A 16,486-nucleotide genomic window follows, 5' to 3' on the forward strand; every position below is an offset into this window, starting at 1 on the left:
ATGACTCCTCCACGGAGATGCATATGTACAGGTTGAAGCTATAAAGTCTCGCGTTAGCTCTCAGTCTGTGGGAAGAAGATAAGAGAGGAATGACTGAACTGGTTACATCCTCTTCTCTTGAGGCTGCCAGTGGTTGGAATTTGAACGCCGGCATGATCGTCTGCATGACAAGGCCTGAGGGTTCCATGGGTTTCATCATCCGTTTCTCCGGACCCTGCTGTCAATTTGTCGAAATTATTTACAATATGTATCGCAAGCTGTATTTATGTTATTGTGCGTAGTATGTGTAGGGGAACAAGATGGATCAAACAAGAGAAAAAACGAGGACGAAGGAGGAAGTCTCGTGATGTTCCCGACTAGGCACTCGCAACATCTTTCGTTTTTGTTGTTGAAAACTAAAATAAAGACAACTTTTATTATCGTCACTGTTCTCCGACCGGTATTTAGTTACAAGGGCTGCAGGACATTTGCCTCCTTGATACTCGTTAATTTGCCTGTGTTCTGGTTCTCGACCTGTGATTCATAAGGGCTAATTAGGCAGCCATTTCTGTTGCAAATATAATAAAACAGAATATGACTGAAAGAAAAGGGGATCAATTTTAAACACTGCTTCGATCCCTGCCCCTTGCCCGGGTCTCTCGGGTTGTCATCACCACCGTTGTGGCAAGGAACAGGGACAAGGGGGAGGAAAGGAAAAAAACGGTTGATCGGTTTCTTGTCCGGACACTGGACGCTTACATAGTACGCTCCTCAAAGCGAGGCTCCTTGCTACTTGCCACAGCGTTTCGGCCTGCTTGTCAACCGTCCTGGGTTAAGGATGTTGGTGGTTGTTCCGACAGTGTCAAGAGGCTATGGACTCACAACATGCGGATGGGTTGTTAGGACATGGATGTTAGACGTGGATGATAGACGCAAAGTTATGCATATCTGACTCACCTCTAATGGGGCGGTATACGATGCTCTGGCTGGTGTGGAATCGGGATTGACGTGTGTTTCCCCATAGTTGACAGGTTGAACGGTTGAAAGTCTTAGTGAGGCTAGAATGGCAGCTGGATGCATGATTTATTTTATCTTAGTTGTATACGTACATGCTTAGACATGTATACATACTGCTGCCACGTCGCCCTTCGTCTGATATCACGCAGACTAGAAGGCTATGTTTAACACTGTTACTGAAACCACGAATCATCCAGCTCGGTCATTTCAGCAGTATTCAGCATCAAGTCATCAGCGTCGCCGCCAAAGTCTCCTGACCCGACGAAGAGGTCGTCAAAGTTTGACTCTGGCACGTCCTCCATCACCACATCGCGACGGGGGTTCTCTGTAGTCGTATTATTCTGATTCTGTACATTACTCTGATTGTTTTGTTGGATACTAGTCTGGCCATTGGCCTGACCATTGACCTGGCCGTTGACCTGATTGACCTGGTTATTGGACTGTCCGTTCGTCGGCAAGAGGTCCAAAATGGCCTCCTCGCCGGTATTGGCGTATGTCTCTAGACCCGGGAGAAGCGAACCTATGGAGCCTGAGGCATGGCTGAGGCTACTCCGGGTGTGTGCCATGGGCTCGGCGGTGGTAGAAGGTAGATCGAGGGAAGTGTCATTGGATACAGGATCCGGCGCGTCCCCCGTTGCAGTGGTTGGCGGTTGGACTGGCTCTGCTGCCGCTGTGGTAAGTGGCGGTGATATTGTTGGGACAGCTGTTGGTTCTGATGGCGGTAACGACGGCTGCACCTGCGTATCTGCTGGTTGTGTAGTGGGTGCGGGAGTAGCCGTGGGAACCGGCTCTGTGGTCGGCAGCAGAGCTCCATCGACGGCAGGTGCTGCCGCTGGAGGTGCTACGGGGGGTTCTGTTGACGATGATGGTGCTGCTGGGGCTGGCGCAACTGGCTGGTCACCTACTGCCGCATCCCCTCCTTGCTGAGCCCTGTTCGTGGCCGCCTTCTTCTCACGTATAGCGTGGTAATCCTTCTCCAGCAGAGCTTTGGCGAGAAACTAAACCGAGAAAGGCCTGTTAGACTGGACTTTTAAAATATGGCGACAAATAGGAGGGCGGTACAATTTCCTGCTGCAGCCGGTCAAGAGCCCGCTGGAACTGCTCATGCGCTGGTGGTATGTGACGCTTCAGCTCGTGTGTACCACGGTCCGGACGACGAAACCACCGTCCTGTTGCAATCATCTAGCCCAAGTGTTAGTTGTCTCTTTCTCTTTCTTTTCCGCAGGAATTTTTACCGTCTTGTTTGCCATGGCCGTCAGCTCGTTCAAGGCATCTTCACACGCCTGCCTCCGGGCCACCATCTCTGCTTCGCTTCAGCTTGTCGGTTCGACGACGTCGTGCCTTCCAGCTGCTTGCCCTGAGACGGACTCTTGTCTGTAAACGATGCTAATTAGTCCTTATAACTATTGCCTGTGCCGGAGAGACTAGGAAGAAGCTTTGGCACTGCTGGGATGAAGCTCCAGATTTTGCTGGTTTGCCGTGTGGAGATGAGCTCCGGAATGACGTTCCCTTAGAAGAAGTCAACACTCGTATAAAGCCAGCAGATGACAAGGTATTCTCGATATCATGGAGATGCAACATATTAAGCGACAAGAGAAGAAGTCGACTTTTATCTTCGACTTCATCATTCAAACCGTGGGAAAGGCCAAGTCACATGACTCTCTGGTAGAAAAGACTGTTGATTCTTGTCACTTTTCTTCACTCTTTGCTTTTTTCCAGTGGCAGACGGCAGCCAAGAGAGTGATAATAAGTAGACGAGAGAGAGAGAGAAGAGAAGTACATGTACTCTGTATACTGCCGTGTATGTAGATGGTGAAGTGTTGGCACTTTTCGCTTAGTCAACGACAGAACGCAAAGGCCGCCTTTTATTTCTATCTCTTTTTTTTTTTCGACGTTCAACTTCAACTTCTTCTTTTCTTCTTCTTCACCACGAAGCGCTCTCTGCATCTTCTTCTCCTTCTTCTCCTTCTCCTTGCTTTTTGCCCGCCTTGTCTCCTTGTTCTCCGTGTTTCCGTGTTTCCTTTGCTCCTTGCTGTCTTGTCGTCTGTAATTCTCCTACTTCTACTACTTCTACTACTTCTACCCTCTTCCTACGTATCTCTATCTTCGTCTCTCTTGATCTTGACTCTCTCTTCTGTTCGTCTTATGACAGGCTCGAGTCGCTGCCATTGAACCGGCTCCCTTTCTCGTCTGCCTGTTTTCCCTCTCGTCCATCTCCGACTCAGCTAGATCAGTTCAGTTAAACAGAAAAAAAAAAGAAAGCAAGACAGGCAAGGGGGAAAGAAAATAAAAAAAAAAAAACTGTCGTTTGTGCGTATTCCTCTCTTCTCTCTCTTTTTCTCACTCTGATAATATTATCTTCTCCCAGCGTTGGCCGTTCGATGCCCTTGGGAACTTCGCCAGAGTAAACAGGGGTTTTTTCTTGTTCTCTCTCTCTCTTCTTCTCTCCGCCTCGAACGCAAGAAGTAGCTAGCTAGCTCCAGCCTCAACTTCAACAGCCTTCCTTTTCACACACGCACGCACACACGCACAACGCACAATACGCACAACTCTTCGACCATCTCGTAGTTTTTTTCTCTTTCTTAGCCCGTTCAACTCGTCCAGCGGCTCTCTTCGATTTCTATTAGCCTATTCATTCCGTCCTCGCAATGGCTGACAACGCCCCACCAGCGACTTCTTCGCTGCCTCCCCCTCCCCATCAGTCATCTGCCGGCGCTCCTGGCCAGCAGCAGCAGCAGCAGCAACAACAGCAGCAGCAGCAGTTCGACAACTCTCAGGGAAATGGACAGCCAAACCCGTCACACATGCCGCCCCCACCGCTTCCGCCGGTTGTCATCCCGCAAAACACCAACCCAATCCCTACGGCCATCACCTCGCCCATGTCAGGCAACATGATGTCGCCCACTGCTGCTGGTGGATATGTGCGTCGTTCTGCCCCAGAGCCAAACAAACGAGCTCTCTACGTTGGTGGCCTTGACCCTCGCGTCACAGAAGACATCTTGAAGCAGATCTTTGAGACCACTGGCCATGTCCAGAGTGTCAAGATCATCCCTGACAAGAACGTGAGTACCTGCCATCTACTTGTGCTGGTGAAACCGTTCACACACTATACTTATTATATATCTTGCTTTCCTCTTTTTTTTGGGGGTGTCTTCCTCTTTGTTTGTTTACTATCTAACTTCTTAAACTTTACCACCCTTCTATTTCACTTTCCGCTAACCCAATCTCCCGCACAGTTCCAGAGCAAAGGCTTGAATTACGGCTTTATAGAATACGACGACCCTGGTGCGGCAGAGCGTGCTATGCAGACCCTTAATGGCCGCCGTGTTCACCAGTCAGTATGTTTTCTCCTATCTAGCCTTCCTGATTAGTGTCGGCACTAATAGAATTTTAGGAAATTCGTGTCAACTGGGCTTACCAGTCTAACACTGCCTCCAAGGAGGACACCTCCAACCATTTTCACATTTTTGTTGGTGACCTCAGCAACGAAGTCAATGACGAAGTCCTCCTCCAGGCCTTCTCTGCCTGCGGTTCCGTCTCCGAAGCTCGTGTTATGTGGGATATGAAGACGGGTCGATCTCGTGGCTACGGATTTGTTGCCTTCCGCGACAGAGCCGATGCTGAAAAGGCCCTCAGCTCCATGGACGGAGAGTGGCTTGGTTCCCGTGCCATCCGCTGCAACTGGGCCAACCAAAAGGGCCAGCCTTCCATCTCCCAGCAACAAGCCATGGCTGCCATGGGCATGACTCCTACTACCCCCTTCGGGCATCACCACTTCCCTACTCACGGTGTCCAGAGCTACGACATGGTCGTTCAGCAGACTCCCCAATGGCAAACTACCTGCTACGTCGGCAACCTCACCCCCTACACCACCCAGAACGACCTCATCCCCTTGTTCCAGAACTTTGGGTATGTCGTCGAGACCCGCTTCCAGGCTGACCGTGGCTTCGCCTTCGTCAAGATGGACACACATGAGAATGCTGCCATGGCCATCTGCCAGCTCAACGGCTACAATGTCAACGGCCGCCCTCTCAAGTGTAGTGTATGTTTTCTCCCGTTTTACTCTTATCTTCTCTCGACCCTTTTTCTTAAACTTTCATCCCGCTGTACTAACACTGTGGGTCTCCCGTCTTCAGTGGGGTAAGGACCGTCCGCCAACCGGTCAATTCGACGCATACTCGCCTCAGCAGAGTGGAAACCCAGCCTTCAACTCTGGCACTTCGCCATACTTTCCTCAATACGGCGGCCCAGGTGGCCCGATGACTCCTCAAGGTATTGTTTCCCCACCCCTATCCCTGTCACTGGCTTCTCCCATGTATCTCTGTCCAACTCGGTCCCCCGCATCGAAACCAAGGCCACGGTTGATTTCATCGCTAACTCGTCACAGGTGGAATTCCCCCAGCTCAAGGCTACCCTCAAGTTCAAGTTCCCGTGCAGGGAGGCCCTGGAGGCCCTGGAGGTCCCGGAGGGCCTGGTGCCGCCTCTGCTGGCTACGGCCGTGGCCAGTCCAACCCTCCTTCCGCCGGATGGGCCCAGCAACCTAACAACGGTGTCGGTGTTGGTGGTGCTGGTGGAAACTTTGGTAACGGTTTTGGTGGTTATCAGACTTGAGTTGTTTACTTCTACTGTTTTTCCATGCTTTTCACCGACTCACACACCTGCCTCGGCATCTGCACTGCACTACACCACTCCATACTTTACACACCCTGCATCCGATTTCTGATCTTTATCACGATTATCATCATCCCTGAGCGTAACTTCTTGGTTTGGTCATCGGGTAGCTCTGTTATTATTTTCTTTATCTTTTTCTTTATTTCTATCTCTATGCCAAAATTTTTTTATCCATTCACTGCTTGACTTTTATTTTGTTTTGGTTTCACATTTGGCCTACACACCACCCGTCTTACTTTCCTTCCTTTTATTCTCCCCCCCCCTTTCCTCCCCCTTTTCCTCCCCCTTTTGGTCATATTCTTCTACATCCACCCTCAATTCCCAAATTGCCAGTGGTATTCATGCTCAAAGTAAGGTTTTTTGTTTCTTGCTGGGGGGTTTTTCATTCCATATTCACGTCTCTATTCATCTATGCCTGAGTTTGGCCTTTCTCTCTGTTCATCTCTCTGTGTGTCTCCTGAATGAAGCCCTCTATTTGCGAATACCCCATCCCCATCTCAATTTGGATTCCTTCTACCCTATGTTGTCTCTTTCCCTTCCCCTCCCCCATATTTTTTTTGGCTTATTTCTCAGAGCTCTCTTTGTTGCTAGTCTTTAGCCTCATCTGTCTTTCCTTTACTATGATGACTGTGAGACCTTTCTCCTTTGACGTCTCTTTTGAACAATGCTTTCTTTTCTTTTCTTTTCTTCTTCTTCTCTTCTTTAACTCTCCTCTCTGTCATCTGACCAATTCTAACCAACAGCGGTTGATGCCTGAAGTTGAACTAAAAAAAAGTGTTTACCCCCTCGGCCCCTTTACTTCTCGTTTCTACCGCTTAACGCCTGATAATGATTCTCAGGCCCGGTCTTTATTTTTACATTTTCCTTTCCTTCTCGACTTCAATCTGTCTTCTTATATCTATTCATCACAACTTGAATTGATTTGATTCCTTGGGGTTTCCTTGCTCGTTTATTTATTCCTTTATTCATACATACAGAAAGGATGATGGGAGTCTATTCTACCTTCCACCTACTCTTATTACTCTATTTATGTCTGCTTTATCAGGTGAGATGTGAGAAAATGAGCTTTTCATAGCAGTCATCGGTTTTTTTCCCATGAGCTTTTGATACCCCCTTTTTCTAATAATGATGGTTGACGACTTGATGATTTCTATATGGTATGATAAATGCATTCTTCCCAGCAAGCAGAGATCTTTCGAAGTATTTTTTTCCCCCTTCAGGCCCAGATTGATAGGTGCTAGTCTCCTCTTTAGGTCATTGGATTATATACATAAAATATCCTAGCTATTATACAAAACCTCTTTCCCTCTCTCCGTCTCTCTACAGGGTACAATCACATAAACATATCAACTCTTACTTATAGATTGTAATCTTTATATAAGATCAAAAAACAAGCAACCTTGCCAAGCGTCGCGATGTTCTCCCCACCAAACTCAATTTCCATCTAAGTAAGCAAAGTCGGATTTCACGAAGTTCACCGGAAGAAGTTTGCTCTACGCCGCGATTTTTACTCAAATCCCCCACCCTCTGGCCTATTTGACCACTGAACGTGATATCCTTACTTACGTCTACTCCCGTTCATGGGAGATGGAAACGCAGAGACGCAACTTGACGGTGCCTCTGGGCCACGTCTAGGGGAGAGCGTTGTGCCAGCCAACTACCACAAGAGAAATAGTACCGGCAGCATTGGAATCCCCGGTTCCTTACTCTCGAGGTTCTCGTTTTCGCGCATGAATTCCCACGACGCTACGAAGAAAACACATGACAGGGCCGAGGGGGAAGAGGAAGGGGATGGGGATGACAGTGGTGGCAAGATGCGGGCGACAGCCCAGCAGCAGATGGGGGGGTCGCGGCTAAAGGTTCCAGATAGGGCTATGGCCAGCATGTTGAATCTACAGAGGAGAAAGACACGGAGGAGAAAAGGCTCGTTGAGGAAGACTGCGTTGCTTGGTACGGGGATGTTGCGGATGGAAGGGAAGGAAAGGTTTTCCAGTGGTGGTACAGTGTTGAAGCGAGCAACAGGGATATTTCTCGATCAATACGATGGGACGGGGGACAGAGAGGAGAATAGTGGCGGAGGGGACAAGAGCTTCGAAGATGGAAATATTGGTCTGAATGCTGCTGCAGAGGTTAAACCACAGTTGCCTCAACTTCAGCAGCGGATCTCGGCCTCATTTGAGGACGGCGAGTCTACTCCTCGACGAAGCTTTAGTCTTTCAAGTACGCTTGCTATCAACAGCGAAGACTCGCTCTCCACACCATGGAGCCAAACTCAGCTGGGGGAACAGCAGAAGCAGCAGTTGCGACACTCCCTGATAGGCACTGATTCTTTCCCAAATCCCGCACCTGGAGGGCTGCCCAGTGCATCGAATTCCATTCATCAGGATGACGCTACAACAGACGATGAGGACGGGCTCTCCCTACCTCGACGAAACACATCCAACTTCTCTCGTCTCTCGAGCAAAACAAGCAACAGCAGCATATCTACCTCGCCCATTATACCACCTCGACGTATCCCACTACAGCCTCTACAGACAGCTTCTTCTAGCTCGGAGTCCTTCTTCAAACATACGGGCGTCATGGTACAGCGCTCACGCTCAGCTTCTCAGCGGATCCGCTCACCATTAGCCACGTCAAATACAGCCGAAATAACCAGCCCTTCAGAAGTATGGGACTACTCTGAAACGGAGTGGTGGGGCTGGATTATATTGATAGTTACCTGGTTGGTCTTTGTTGTCGGTATGGGCAGCTGCCTTGGGGTCTGGAGCTGGGCGTGGGATGTTGGAGAAACCCCCTACGCGCCACCTGAGCTGGAGGATGATGCCACTCTTCCGATTGTAGGCTATTACCCTGCATTGATAGTTTTGACCGCTGTGATGGCTTGGGTTTGGGTGGTGGTTGCTTGGGTGGGCATGAAATATTTCAGGCACGCAAATATTTCGGGAGATGATACATGAGTATGACGTGTGGTCTATCTGGAAGTGGTGAGCATTCAACTTATTCCGCTTTGTGTATATTACGTTGTGATTTCTCCCTTTCTGTTGTCTTTCCTCATGGATGAGAATATTCTAATTGGTATTTGGGGTTAAGGATGGTTGGCTGCATTGCTTGCAAAAAGAGAACTGGATACGATGTCCACGATTTAACTTTATATCAATCTATATACCCTAGGAGTTGCCGGAGAGGAAATAAATCATGGTAATAGAAATAGCCAATATGATAAGATCGAGTCTTCAAAAGTCGCCAGAATGAGAACAGCATGGGTATCTAAGCACGAAATAAGGTCTTAGTAAAAAAAAAGGAAAAGAGTCGTTATATGACGGAGAATATTTGGCGGAAATGAGGAGCTAAGAAGGAAGGGCGATCCCGTTGGTACTCCGGTGCATCTCTAGGCTCGGACTGTCCAGCTCTCTTCTTGCCGCGCATGCCGAAATGCTAGTCTTGGTTATTCCATTGGACCTGAGAGCAGCCTCGCCTTCAGGGGCAACAGTGGTTCCAGGAGCTTTGCTCACTAGACCCTTTGAGACGGCAAACCCGGATGATCTATCGTGATTTGGGTCCCCGTCATAAAACTCATCAATGATGGGGTGTATGAGAACCTTTTGCTTATGAATGGTAAGGATGGAGTTTGTTGGTACAGTAACCCAGTTATCTAGATTTTTAACAAGGTCAGAGTGGGCTATACAGTGATACGGGAGATGCTTCGACTTACGCCTCTCGAACGTGAGTGGTTCGCTGGCAACAAGGACTATATCAGCCCCCTTGTCGTGCCGTTCCATCTTGAAATCGCCTTTGACTTTGCCTTCTTTCCATTTTGTTCCAGACGAAAAATACAAGCTAGCTGCCTCATCCGTTTTGCTGCTCACATACCGGGTACAGATGACAGAATGCCCATCTGTTACCGCAAAGTTGAGGAGACTTCTAACCTCAAGGTCAGTCATAGCACATTCCTTCGGAATAGCAGCAATGAACTCGTTAATCTTCCTGATCGTTTTAGTCATCACTCCTCTCAACAGTTCAGGGCCGAATCCCCCCTCTGGCGCTGAGCTGGGATCAACTCCTTCCTTTTCCATCAGATCTAAGAAGAGAGCAAACGCCCACTCGCTATCGGTTCCTCCCTTAACGCCCAGATACCACTTGTTAGCTAGCGAGTCGCCAAGCGGTCGTTTTATATGGTACCATCCTCCCAGGTTCCCATTATGCATCCACATGAGTGTGTTGTGTTGGAACGGGTGACAGTTGTTCTCTGCTAGGGAACCTTCTGTTGTTGCTCGGACATGGGCGAATACAAGTGAAGAGCATGTTTTAGACGCAATCCGCTCGAGGTTGTCACAGTTCCATGCGGGAAGGGTAGAGGTGAAAATGCAGGGATCCGGACCGAGCTCCGGGGAAGTATAGAATCCGACGCCAAAACCATCTCCGTTTACCGGACGCCGTGTGTCCTAGAAGATCAATTGTTAGATATGCAAGCTGTTTTATCTTAACTCTGGGCTATGTCTCTCCATTAAATTGGGACCTGGAGAAGTACTAAACTCACCAGTCTCAATCGGCAATCATAAGACTGGGTTAGGATAGAGTGACTGGGCTCAGTTATAAGTTTGCTTAGAAGGATGTCATTTCTGCCCTTGTATACCTATTAATTTTGATCATGGTCAGTACTGGCTGGAAACTGACCGCTTTTCTCGAAGAATTCTGAAAGCGCTGGGAGTCATACCAAAAATCGACACATTTTTTATAACAAATGTAGCCAGTCACTACGAAGGCTCTCAGGTGAGCTCGAGGACGTAGCGGCGGAGATAAAACAAGGGACTCGTTTTCTTGATTAGGGTCTCCGCAGTGGATGCGAATCGAGGCAGGGGGATGCTCAAGTACACAGGCAAACTAAACACCGCATCCAACGTTCTTCTATGGGAAATCAATATCTAGAGAAGCAGACGCGAAACGAGGGAGGTCTGCCAATTTATATAACCAGGACAATTTGAGAGTTGGTCAAGCCGTTTCACCTTCATTATCAAACGCCAAAAAGGTCGACTTAGCGTTTTAAGCTTAAGAAGATGTCGTAATAAATAAGATTAATCACGTGCACGGTTGCTCATATACCAGCTGAGTCATATATTACTAACCATCATACAAGCGATTCCTTCTTTCACTTCTTGTCTTAATATCAGATGAAAGCGTAAGGAAGCAGGAGAAAGTAATGTAATAAATGATACTACTCCGTACGAAGTCCACCATACACGGCCAGGCTGCCATACTTTGTGCCTTTTTCCTGTCCTACAAAGCCAGTGTAACCTTCATACTCCTAAGTGGCAAATCATGTGTTTAGCCCATATATCATCCATGGACATTATTCTGTGCTCCGTAGAGGATCATGAAATTGGGTAACTCACAAGAAGTTAGTGCAATCTAAAGAAACCTGGAGCTAATATTCCACTTGATACGCCTTCAAGGGAAGTGCATTAGCCTTGCTAGCACTGTCCTTCGCGAAGAACAGAAAAGGCTGCAGCGGGCTCTTGACAGCGGGCAGTTCTTAGCTCGCAGGAGTTTGCAAAGGTCCTAACAGTTCCATCTCTTCCTCTAGCGCACACAGGTTTAAAATCGGCAGTACAGATCATCGACTGCAGATATATATGATGTATGGGTTAGCACAGGGTAAATATCACTATAATATGCGGTGGCTTGAAGTGCTTACACATCCGTCGGCGCCGGGTCTGTTGCTTCTCTGGGCCATGGAGAGACCAATGGCCATGAACGCCAAAAGATATTGAAATTTCATTTTGGTAGATTCTTTAAGCCGCCAGGCGCTTGAAAATTGGGTATATTCGACCTGGAAAATGGGAGGTAAGTAGAAGCAGATCTATGATCAAAGATAGAACTGAGGAGATGGATTTGGAGGTCGAACGATGGTGGGAAGGTCCGGAATTTAAACCACTTGTTCAAATTCCACGTCTCACAAGCTCCCTTATGGGGATAAAGAAAGATAACAACCAGAACAAGGAACATAGTTCGCTAGTGTGGAAGATCATTATGACATATATGGCGTGTCCTCCCCAAGGTCAAGTATTAATTAGGTACGGAGTACGGAGCATGATATCCCCTACATAGTAGATATCTCATGCATACTTTTGGGGAACCATACAGAATACAGAATGCCCCAATGCACGGCTGTGTTGGCAAAATAAAAGAGAGACATGCCCTTGAAGAAGGTTATAAAGGTGGTGCAAATATTTCCTTCTTGAGTAATCACTTCAAATGGCGGGCTGGAACATAAGTCTCAGCTGTGTCTCCGAACTAGGATATCTTCCAGTGCTATCATAGAACATTTTCGATCAATGTTTTTTTCTTTTTTAAAAGCTTTTGATCTCAGAAACCTTGAATGGTCACGTGAATTTATTAGTGATACATTAGTCATACTAAGAGCGGCATGGGCCATCCCTGGAATTTGTTAATTTTGGCGTCACTTCTTGAAAGTCTGCCTGGATATTAATTGTCAGACTGCCCGTTCGAAGAGGCGTTGGCCACACGGATGATATTTCATACCCCTACGGATTGCCATATGAGACGGAAGCTATGAGTGGGAGACTACTCTCCCGCAGCGCTAGGCTGCTTTCACAGAGAACGGCTGCGCGCCAGTTTCACTACTTTGGCGTCACCAGAGCTGGTGGGCTCTTCGGCCCCCAGGGCAGCGCCTACTTACGCGTGAGGTCATGGCCTCTGGGAACAAATGCCATTCACAATGTTCCAGCCATCAGAACCATCTCGTTCGCACGCGTCCTGCCCAAGCTTGCCTTGAAGCTTGCCCGCATACCTGCCATGTTTGGCGGTGCGATGATAGCAGGGCTTGCGTATATACAGTATCAAGCAGCTCGTAAGTGATATAAGAATTTATCTACTTTCTTATTTCAAGATACATTATTCTAATCCTCAACTGTGTGAGTATAGAAGCCGGAAGCTATGCCATTGACGTTATAAAATCTGCCGGTGAAACCGCAGGCGGAGTGGCCTTGAACGCGCTACAGGGACTTCGTGATATTGCCGAGCAGACACAGCAAGGGATTCAAAATACGAAGGATAATATTGAAGTACCGGTATGGGTACAAAAAATTCTCCGATTGAATGAATACGCTTCTTCTGGCCATGGCGGATCTTCCGGCGGTAGCGACAGTAACGGTGGAGGCCCAAAGAAGAGCAATACTGGAATTGCCATGGCAGGTGCAGCTGCAGGCTCAAGTTTGGGCTTTGATTCTGATCAAGAGGGCCGGAGTGCAGCCAGTTTAGCCTTGGATGAGCAAATGATGACATTGACCCGGAAAATGATTGAAATTCGGAATATGCTACAGAGAGTTGGTCAATCCAACACTCTCACATTGCCATCCATAGTGGTGATTGGTTCACAATCGTCGGGCAAGAGTTCAGTACTAGAAGCTATTGTTGGCCATGAATTTTTGCCTAAGGGGTTCAATATGGTTACGCGTCGTCCCATAGAGCTAACTTTAGTCAACACCCCTGACTCTTCGGCGGAATATGGCGAATTTCCCGCTCTTGGGCTTGGAAAGATAACAGATTTTAGTCAGATTCAGCGCACCCTGACTGATCTAAACCTCGCAGTTCCGGAAAAGGACTGTGTCATAGATGAGCCGATTCAGCTCTCAATATACTCCCCACATGTGCCCGACCTTTCCCTTATTGACTTACCTGGCTACATTCAGGTTGCTGGGCGTGGCCAACCCCAGGAACTAAAGCAAAAGATTTCCGACCTATGTGATAAATACATTCAAGCTCCTAACATTATCCTCGCAATCTCCGCAGCAGATGTCGACCTGGCCAATTCCACAGCCCTAAGAGCTAGCCGGAGAGTAGACCCTCGTGGAGAAAGGACTATTGGAGTCATCACAAAAATGGATCTGGTTGACCCTGAAAGGGGTGCCAGTATCCTCTCTGATAGGAAATACCCATTGCGCCTGGGATATGTTGGTATCATTAGTCGCATCCCGCAATCTGCTGGCCTGTTCTCTCGTGGAAGTGGAAACATTTCAAATGCTATAATGAAGAATGAAAATGCATATTTTAACGCACACCCGCAGATATTTGGCCCCGACAGCGAACTATTCGTGGGAACAAACGTTTTGCGCAAAAAGCTTATGCAAACTTTAGAGCAGAGTATGGCTTCTAACCTCGCAGGAACTCGCGACGCTGTCTCCCAGGAGCTGGAAGAAGCAACATACGAATTCAAAGTCCAGTACAACGATAGGCCATTGAGCGCCGAGTCATATCTTGCTGAGAGTCTAGATAGCTTCAAGCGCTCATTTAAGGAGTTTAGCGAAGGTTTCGGGCGGCCGCAGGTTCGCGAGTTATTGAAAGCTCACCTTGACCAACGTGTTTTGGACATTCTCGCTCAGCGGTATTGGAATAAGCCGATAGATGATATCTCATTGGCTCTACCAGAACCTGATCCTTTGAGCAGCCTACCCACTTCAAACTCAGACTCCATATACTGGAGACGGAAACTTGATGCTTCTTCTTCTGCTCTTACAAAATTAGGAATTGGCCGTCTTGCAACCACTATTGTTGCAAACTCGTTACAAAACCACATAGATTCTCTAATCGCATCGTCTACCTTCAACGCACACCCATATGCCCGGAAAATCATCGAGGAAGCCTCCACGACCATACTTAACGATAGGTTCTTCAGCACGAGTGATCAAGTGGAGAACTGTATCAAGCCATACAAGTTTGAGATTGAAGTTGACGACATGGAGTGGTCCAAGGGCCGAGAAAATGTGACTAGAAGCCTTAAGGAAGAGCTAAAAGCATGTGAAAATTCCTTAAGAAACGTTGAAAACACGGTTGGAAAGCGAAAGCTTAGGGATGTCATGGCATTCGTGGACAAATCACGAAAAGGTGATATTAACATTGAAGGCGACGGTAGTGGCGGTGCTGGAGGCTTCAGTGCTTCCCTTATTGAGCAGGGTACGCTCCAATTCTCACGCATTAAATTTCGTCCATATCATTATACTGACTCTCTATCCTTAGCTCGTAATGCTGCTTTCCTACGAGATAGGGCCGACATCCTAAAGATGCGACTCCTTGCTGTTCGCTCTAAGCAGTGTTCTTCCAAGAAAAACAAATATTTCTGCCCTGAAGTATTCCTAGATGTTGTGGCCGATAAACTTACAGCTACTGCCGTTCTTTTCCTCAACGTTGAACTACTATCCGAATTCTACTACCACTTCCCTCGAGAACTAGACCTAAGGCTAGGTCGCCACCTGTCTGAAGCAGAGGTGGAGCGATTCGCCCGTGAAGATCCACGAATTCGACGACATTTGGACGTCATCCAGAAGAAAGAGATGCTCGAGCTGGTTTTGCAGAAGATTGAAAGTTTACGACAACTTGAAGGACGCAGTAAGTCCAATTCTCAGCAAGCAGCCGCCACAAAGGAACGTGTGAAAGGAAGCTGGCGTCTATTTTAAGTGACTGCCCCCCCCCCCCCCAAGATGACCTGAATTGTACTATTCCTCATGACTGTTTCTCCTTTTATTCAATATACCAATAAACCAGACTTCGGCGGCGTTCTTTGGGTTTGGCTTGGTTACAGAGATATATACCTTGTCTGACCTATTTTTCAACTGTCTTGCGAAGTGTTTGGTCCACTCTAACCGCAAAACACCATTCTACTCCCTTATGTATATACAAAGAAAAAAATCTAATAATATCGTTCCAAGATTTTCATATAGTCCGTAGTTGGAGAATATCAGTAGGACCTCCATTCGTAACTTTGGGTATGCATGGCAGGCACTCAAACAGTAAATATATCCCAGCCGTATGCCATAAATCCAAGTATTATACATGCAAATATTCCCACTCTACTCTTGCAAAAAAAAAAAAAGATAGTGTACAGAACTCCGTCAATACCATGGCAAAGAAAAGTAAAATGCGATGCAAGGCAGTTAGTTGCCTTTCCATTATCCCTTCATAAACCCCCCCCCCCCCCCCCCCCCCCTCCTTGATCAGTCACTCATCTAGTCAATGGCGAGGGCCTGTATTCGTTTCCAAAAGTCTCTTCTTGTATCTTTGTGTCGTTCCATTCGATTCTACCAGGCGTATCCTTTATTTCCCTGAGAGTAGAGCCCAATTTGACAACAGAATATCGTATCATTCGAGGGTCGAGACCGAGTGTTCGTCGCATTTCCTTTTGTACAGGGGCAGAGGCATCGAAACGCATAATAAAATGATGGCCTACACTGTTCTTGACTTGATGCTTCGTGGTAGGTCGTGGGAGGGTAAAGGGTCCCCAATTGGTGTATCCGCGCACAACACCGCCGGACCGAATAACTTGGAGGCCAAGAGTGCGAGCAATACTGTTTACTCGCAGTTAGACAACCTGGCACGCAACAAGATTTTATATATATCCATGTATATCAGGATAAACTGGAACCCGTTTCGACCTACTCTTTAACTTCTTGAAGACTGCCCTGACGGACCTGTGAGAGAGCAATTAGCAGCTTGGTTCAACAATTCTCAACTTCGGCGGAACTAGTAGGCGGAGATATACGTACAATTGCAACTAATTCGTACAACATCGCGACTTTGTCTGATTGTCTTCGCTATTGATATCAATATGTTTTTTCGACGTTTGAAAGCTGCAAAGCAATGAAACTCCGAGTTTTCACTTTCTCGTACTGATATGGTAACAATTAATACAAGACTGACCAATGACACAAGATACCCAGGCATATTCACGTGTTTACAGGCCTTGTATCCGCGTAATCTGAATACGCTGTACTTTTTGCTTTCCTCCCATTTTCCCGAAGCTTCACCG

The 16,486-nt window shown here is 47.5% G+C and overlaps 7 protein-coding genes across 7 annotated transcripts; 3 read left to right on the forward strand and 4 right to left on the reverse strand.

The window, feature by feature from the left end:
• Nucleotides 1-1,169: 1,169 nt before the first annotated feature.
• MCYG_03736 (conserved hypothetical protein) lies at nt 1,170-2,297 on the reverse strand (the record flags this gene model as incomplete). Its single annotated transcript, XM_002848184.1, has 3 exons — nt 1,170-1,994; nt 2,059-2,178; nt 2,232-2,297. The coding sequence occupies 3 exons, from the start codon at nt 2,295-2,297 to the stop codon at nt 1,170-1,172; spliced, it is 1,011 nt and encodes a 336-aa protein (XP_002848230.1).
• Nucleotides 2,298-3,644: 1,347 nt separating this feature from the next.
• Nucleotides 3,645-5,607, forward strand: MCYG_03737 (nuclear and cytoplasmic polyadenylated RNA-binding protein pub1; the record flags this gene model as incomplete). The annotated part of the gene is made up of 5 exons (XM_002848185.1): nt 3,645-4,058; nt 4,233-4,334; nt 4,391-5,038; nt 5,133-5,268; nt 5,384-5,607. The coding sequence occupies 5 exons, from the start codon at nt 3,645-3,647 to the stop codon at nt 5,605-5,607; spliced, it is 1,524 nt and encodes a 507-aa protein (XP_002848231.1).
• Nucleotides 5,608-7,247: 1,640 nt separating this feature from the next.
• On the forward strand, nt 7,248-8,624 carry MCYG_03738 (conserved hypothetical protein; the record flags this gene model as incomplete). Its single annotated transcript, XM_002848186.1, has 1 exon — nt 7,248-8,624. The coding sequence occupies one exon, from the start codon at nt 7,248-7,250 to the stop codon at nt 8,622-8,624; it is 1,377 nt and encodes a 458-aa protein (XP_002848232.1).
• A 390-nt stretch (nt 8,625-9,014) lies between these two features.
• Nucleotides 9,015-10,396, reverse strand: MCYG_03739 (Dug3p; the record flags this gene model as incomplete). Its single annotated transcript, XM_002848187.1, has 4 exons — nt 9,015-9,346; nt 9,380-10,109; nt 10,205-10,300; nt 10,382-10,396. The coding sequence occupies 4 exons, from the start codon at nt 10,394-10,396 to the stop codon at nt 9,015-9,017; spliced, it is 1,173 nt and encodes a 390-aa protein (XP_002848233.1).
• A 739-nt stretch (nt 10,397-11,135) lies between these two features.
• Nucleotides 11,136-11,443, reverse strand: MCYG_03740 (uncharacterized protein; the record flags this gene model as incomplete). Its single annotated transcript, XM_002848188.1, has 2 exons — nt 11,136-11,285; nt 11,360-11,443. 2 exons carry the CDS (start codon nt 11,441-11,443, stop codon nt 11,136-11,138), a joined length of 234 nt encoding a protein of 77 aa, XP_002848234.1.
• Nucleotides 11,444-12,237: 794 nt separating this feature from the next.
• On the forward strand, nt 12,238-15,137 carry MCYG_03741 (msp1; the record flags this gene model as incomplete). The annotated part of the gene is made up of 3 exons (XM_002848189.1): nt 12,238-12,535; nt 12,610-14,637; nt 14,701-15,137. The coding sequence occupies 3 exons, from the start codon at nt 12,238-12,240 to the stop codon at nt 15,135-15,137; spliced, it is 2,763 nt and encodes a 920-aa protein (XP_002848235.1).
• Nucleotides 15,138-15,682: 545 nt separating this feature from the next.
• On the reverse strand, nt 15,683-16,247 carry MCYG_03742 (mitochondrial 37S ribosomal protein YmS16; the record flags this gene model as incomplete). The annotated part of the gene is made up of 3 exons (XM_002848190.1): nt 15,683-16,025; nt 16,117-16,148; nt 16,224-16,247. The coding sequence occupies 3 exons, from the start codon at nt 16,245-16,247 to the stop codon at nt 15,683-15,685; spliced, it is 399 nt and encodes a 132-aa protein (XP_002848236.1).
• Nucleotides 16,248-16,486: the final 239 nt, after the last annotated feature.

The sequence above is a fragment of the Microsporum canis genome, genomic scaffold (assembly GCF_000151145.1).
Source record: "Microsporum canis CBS 113480 supercont1.3 genomic scaffold, whole genome shotgun sequence".
NCBI lineage: Eukaryota > Fungi > Ascomycota > Eurotiomycetes > Onygenales > Arthrodermataceae > Microsporum > Microsporum canis.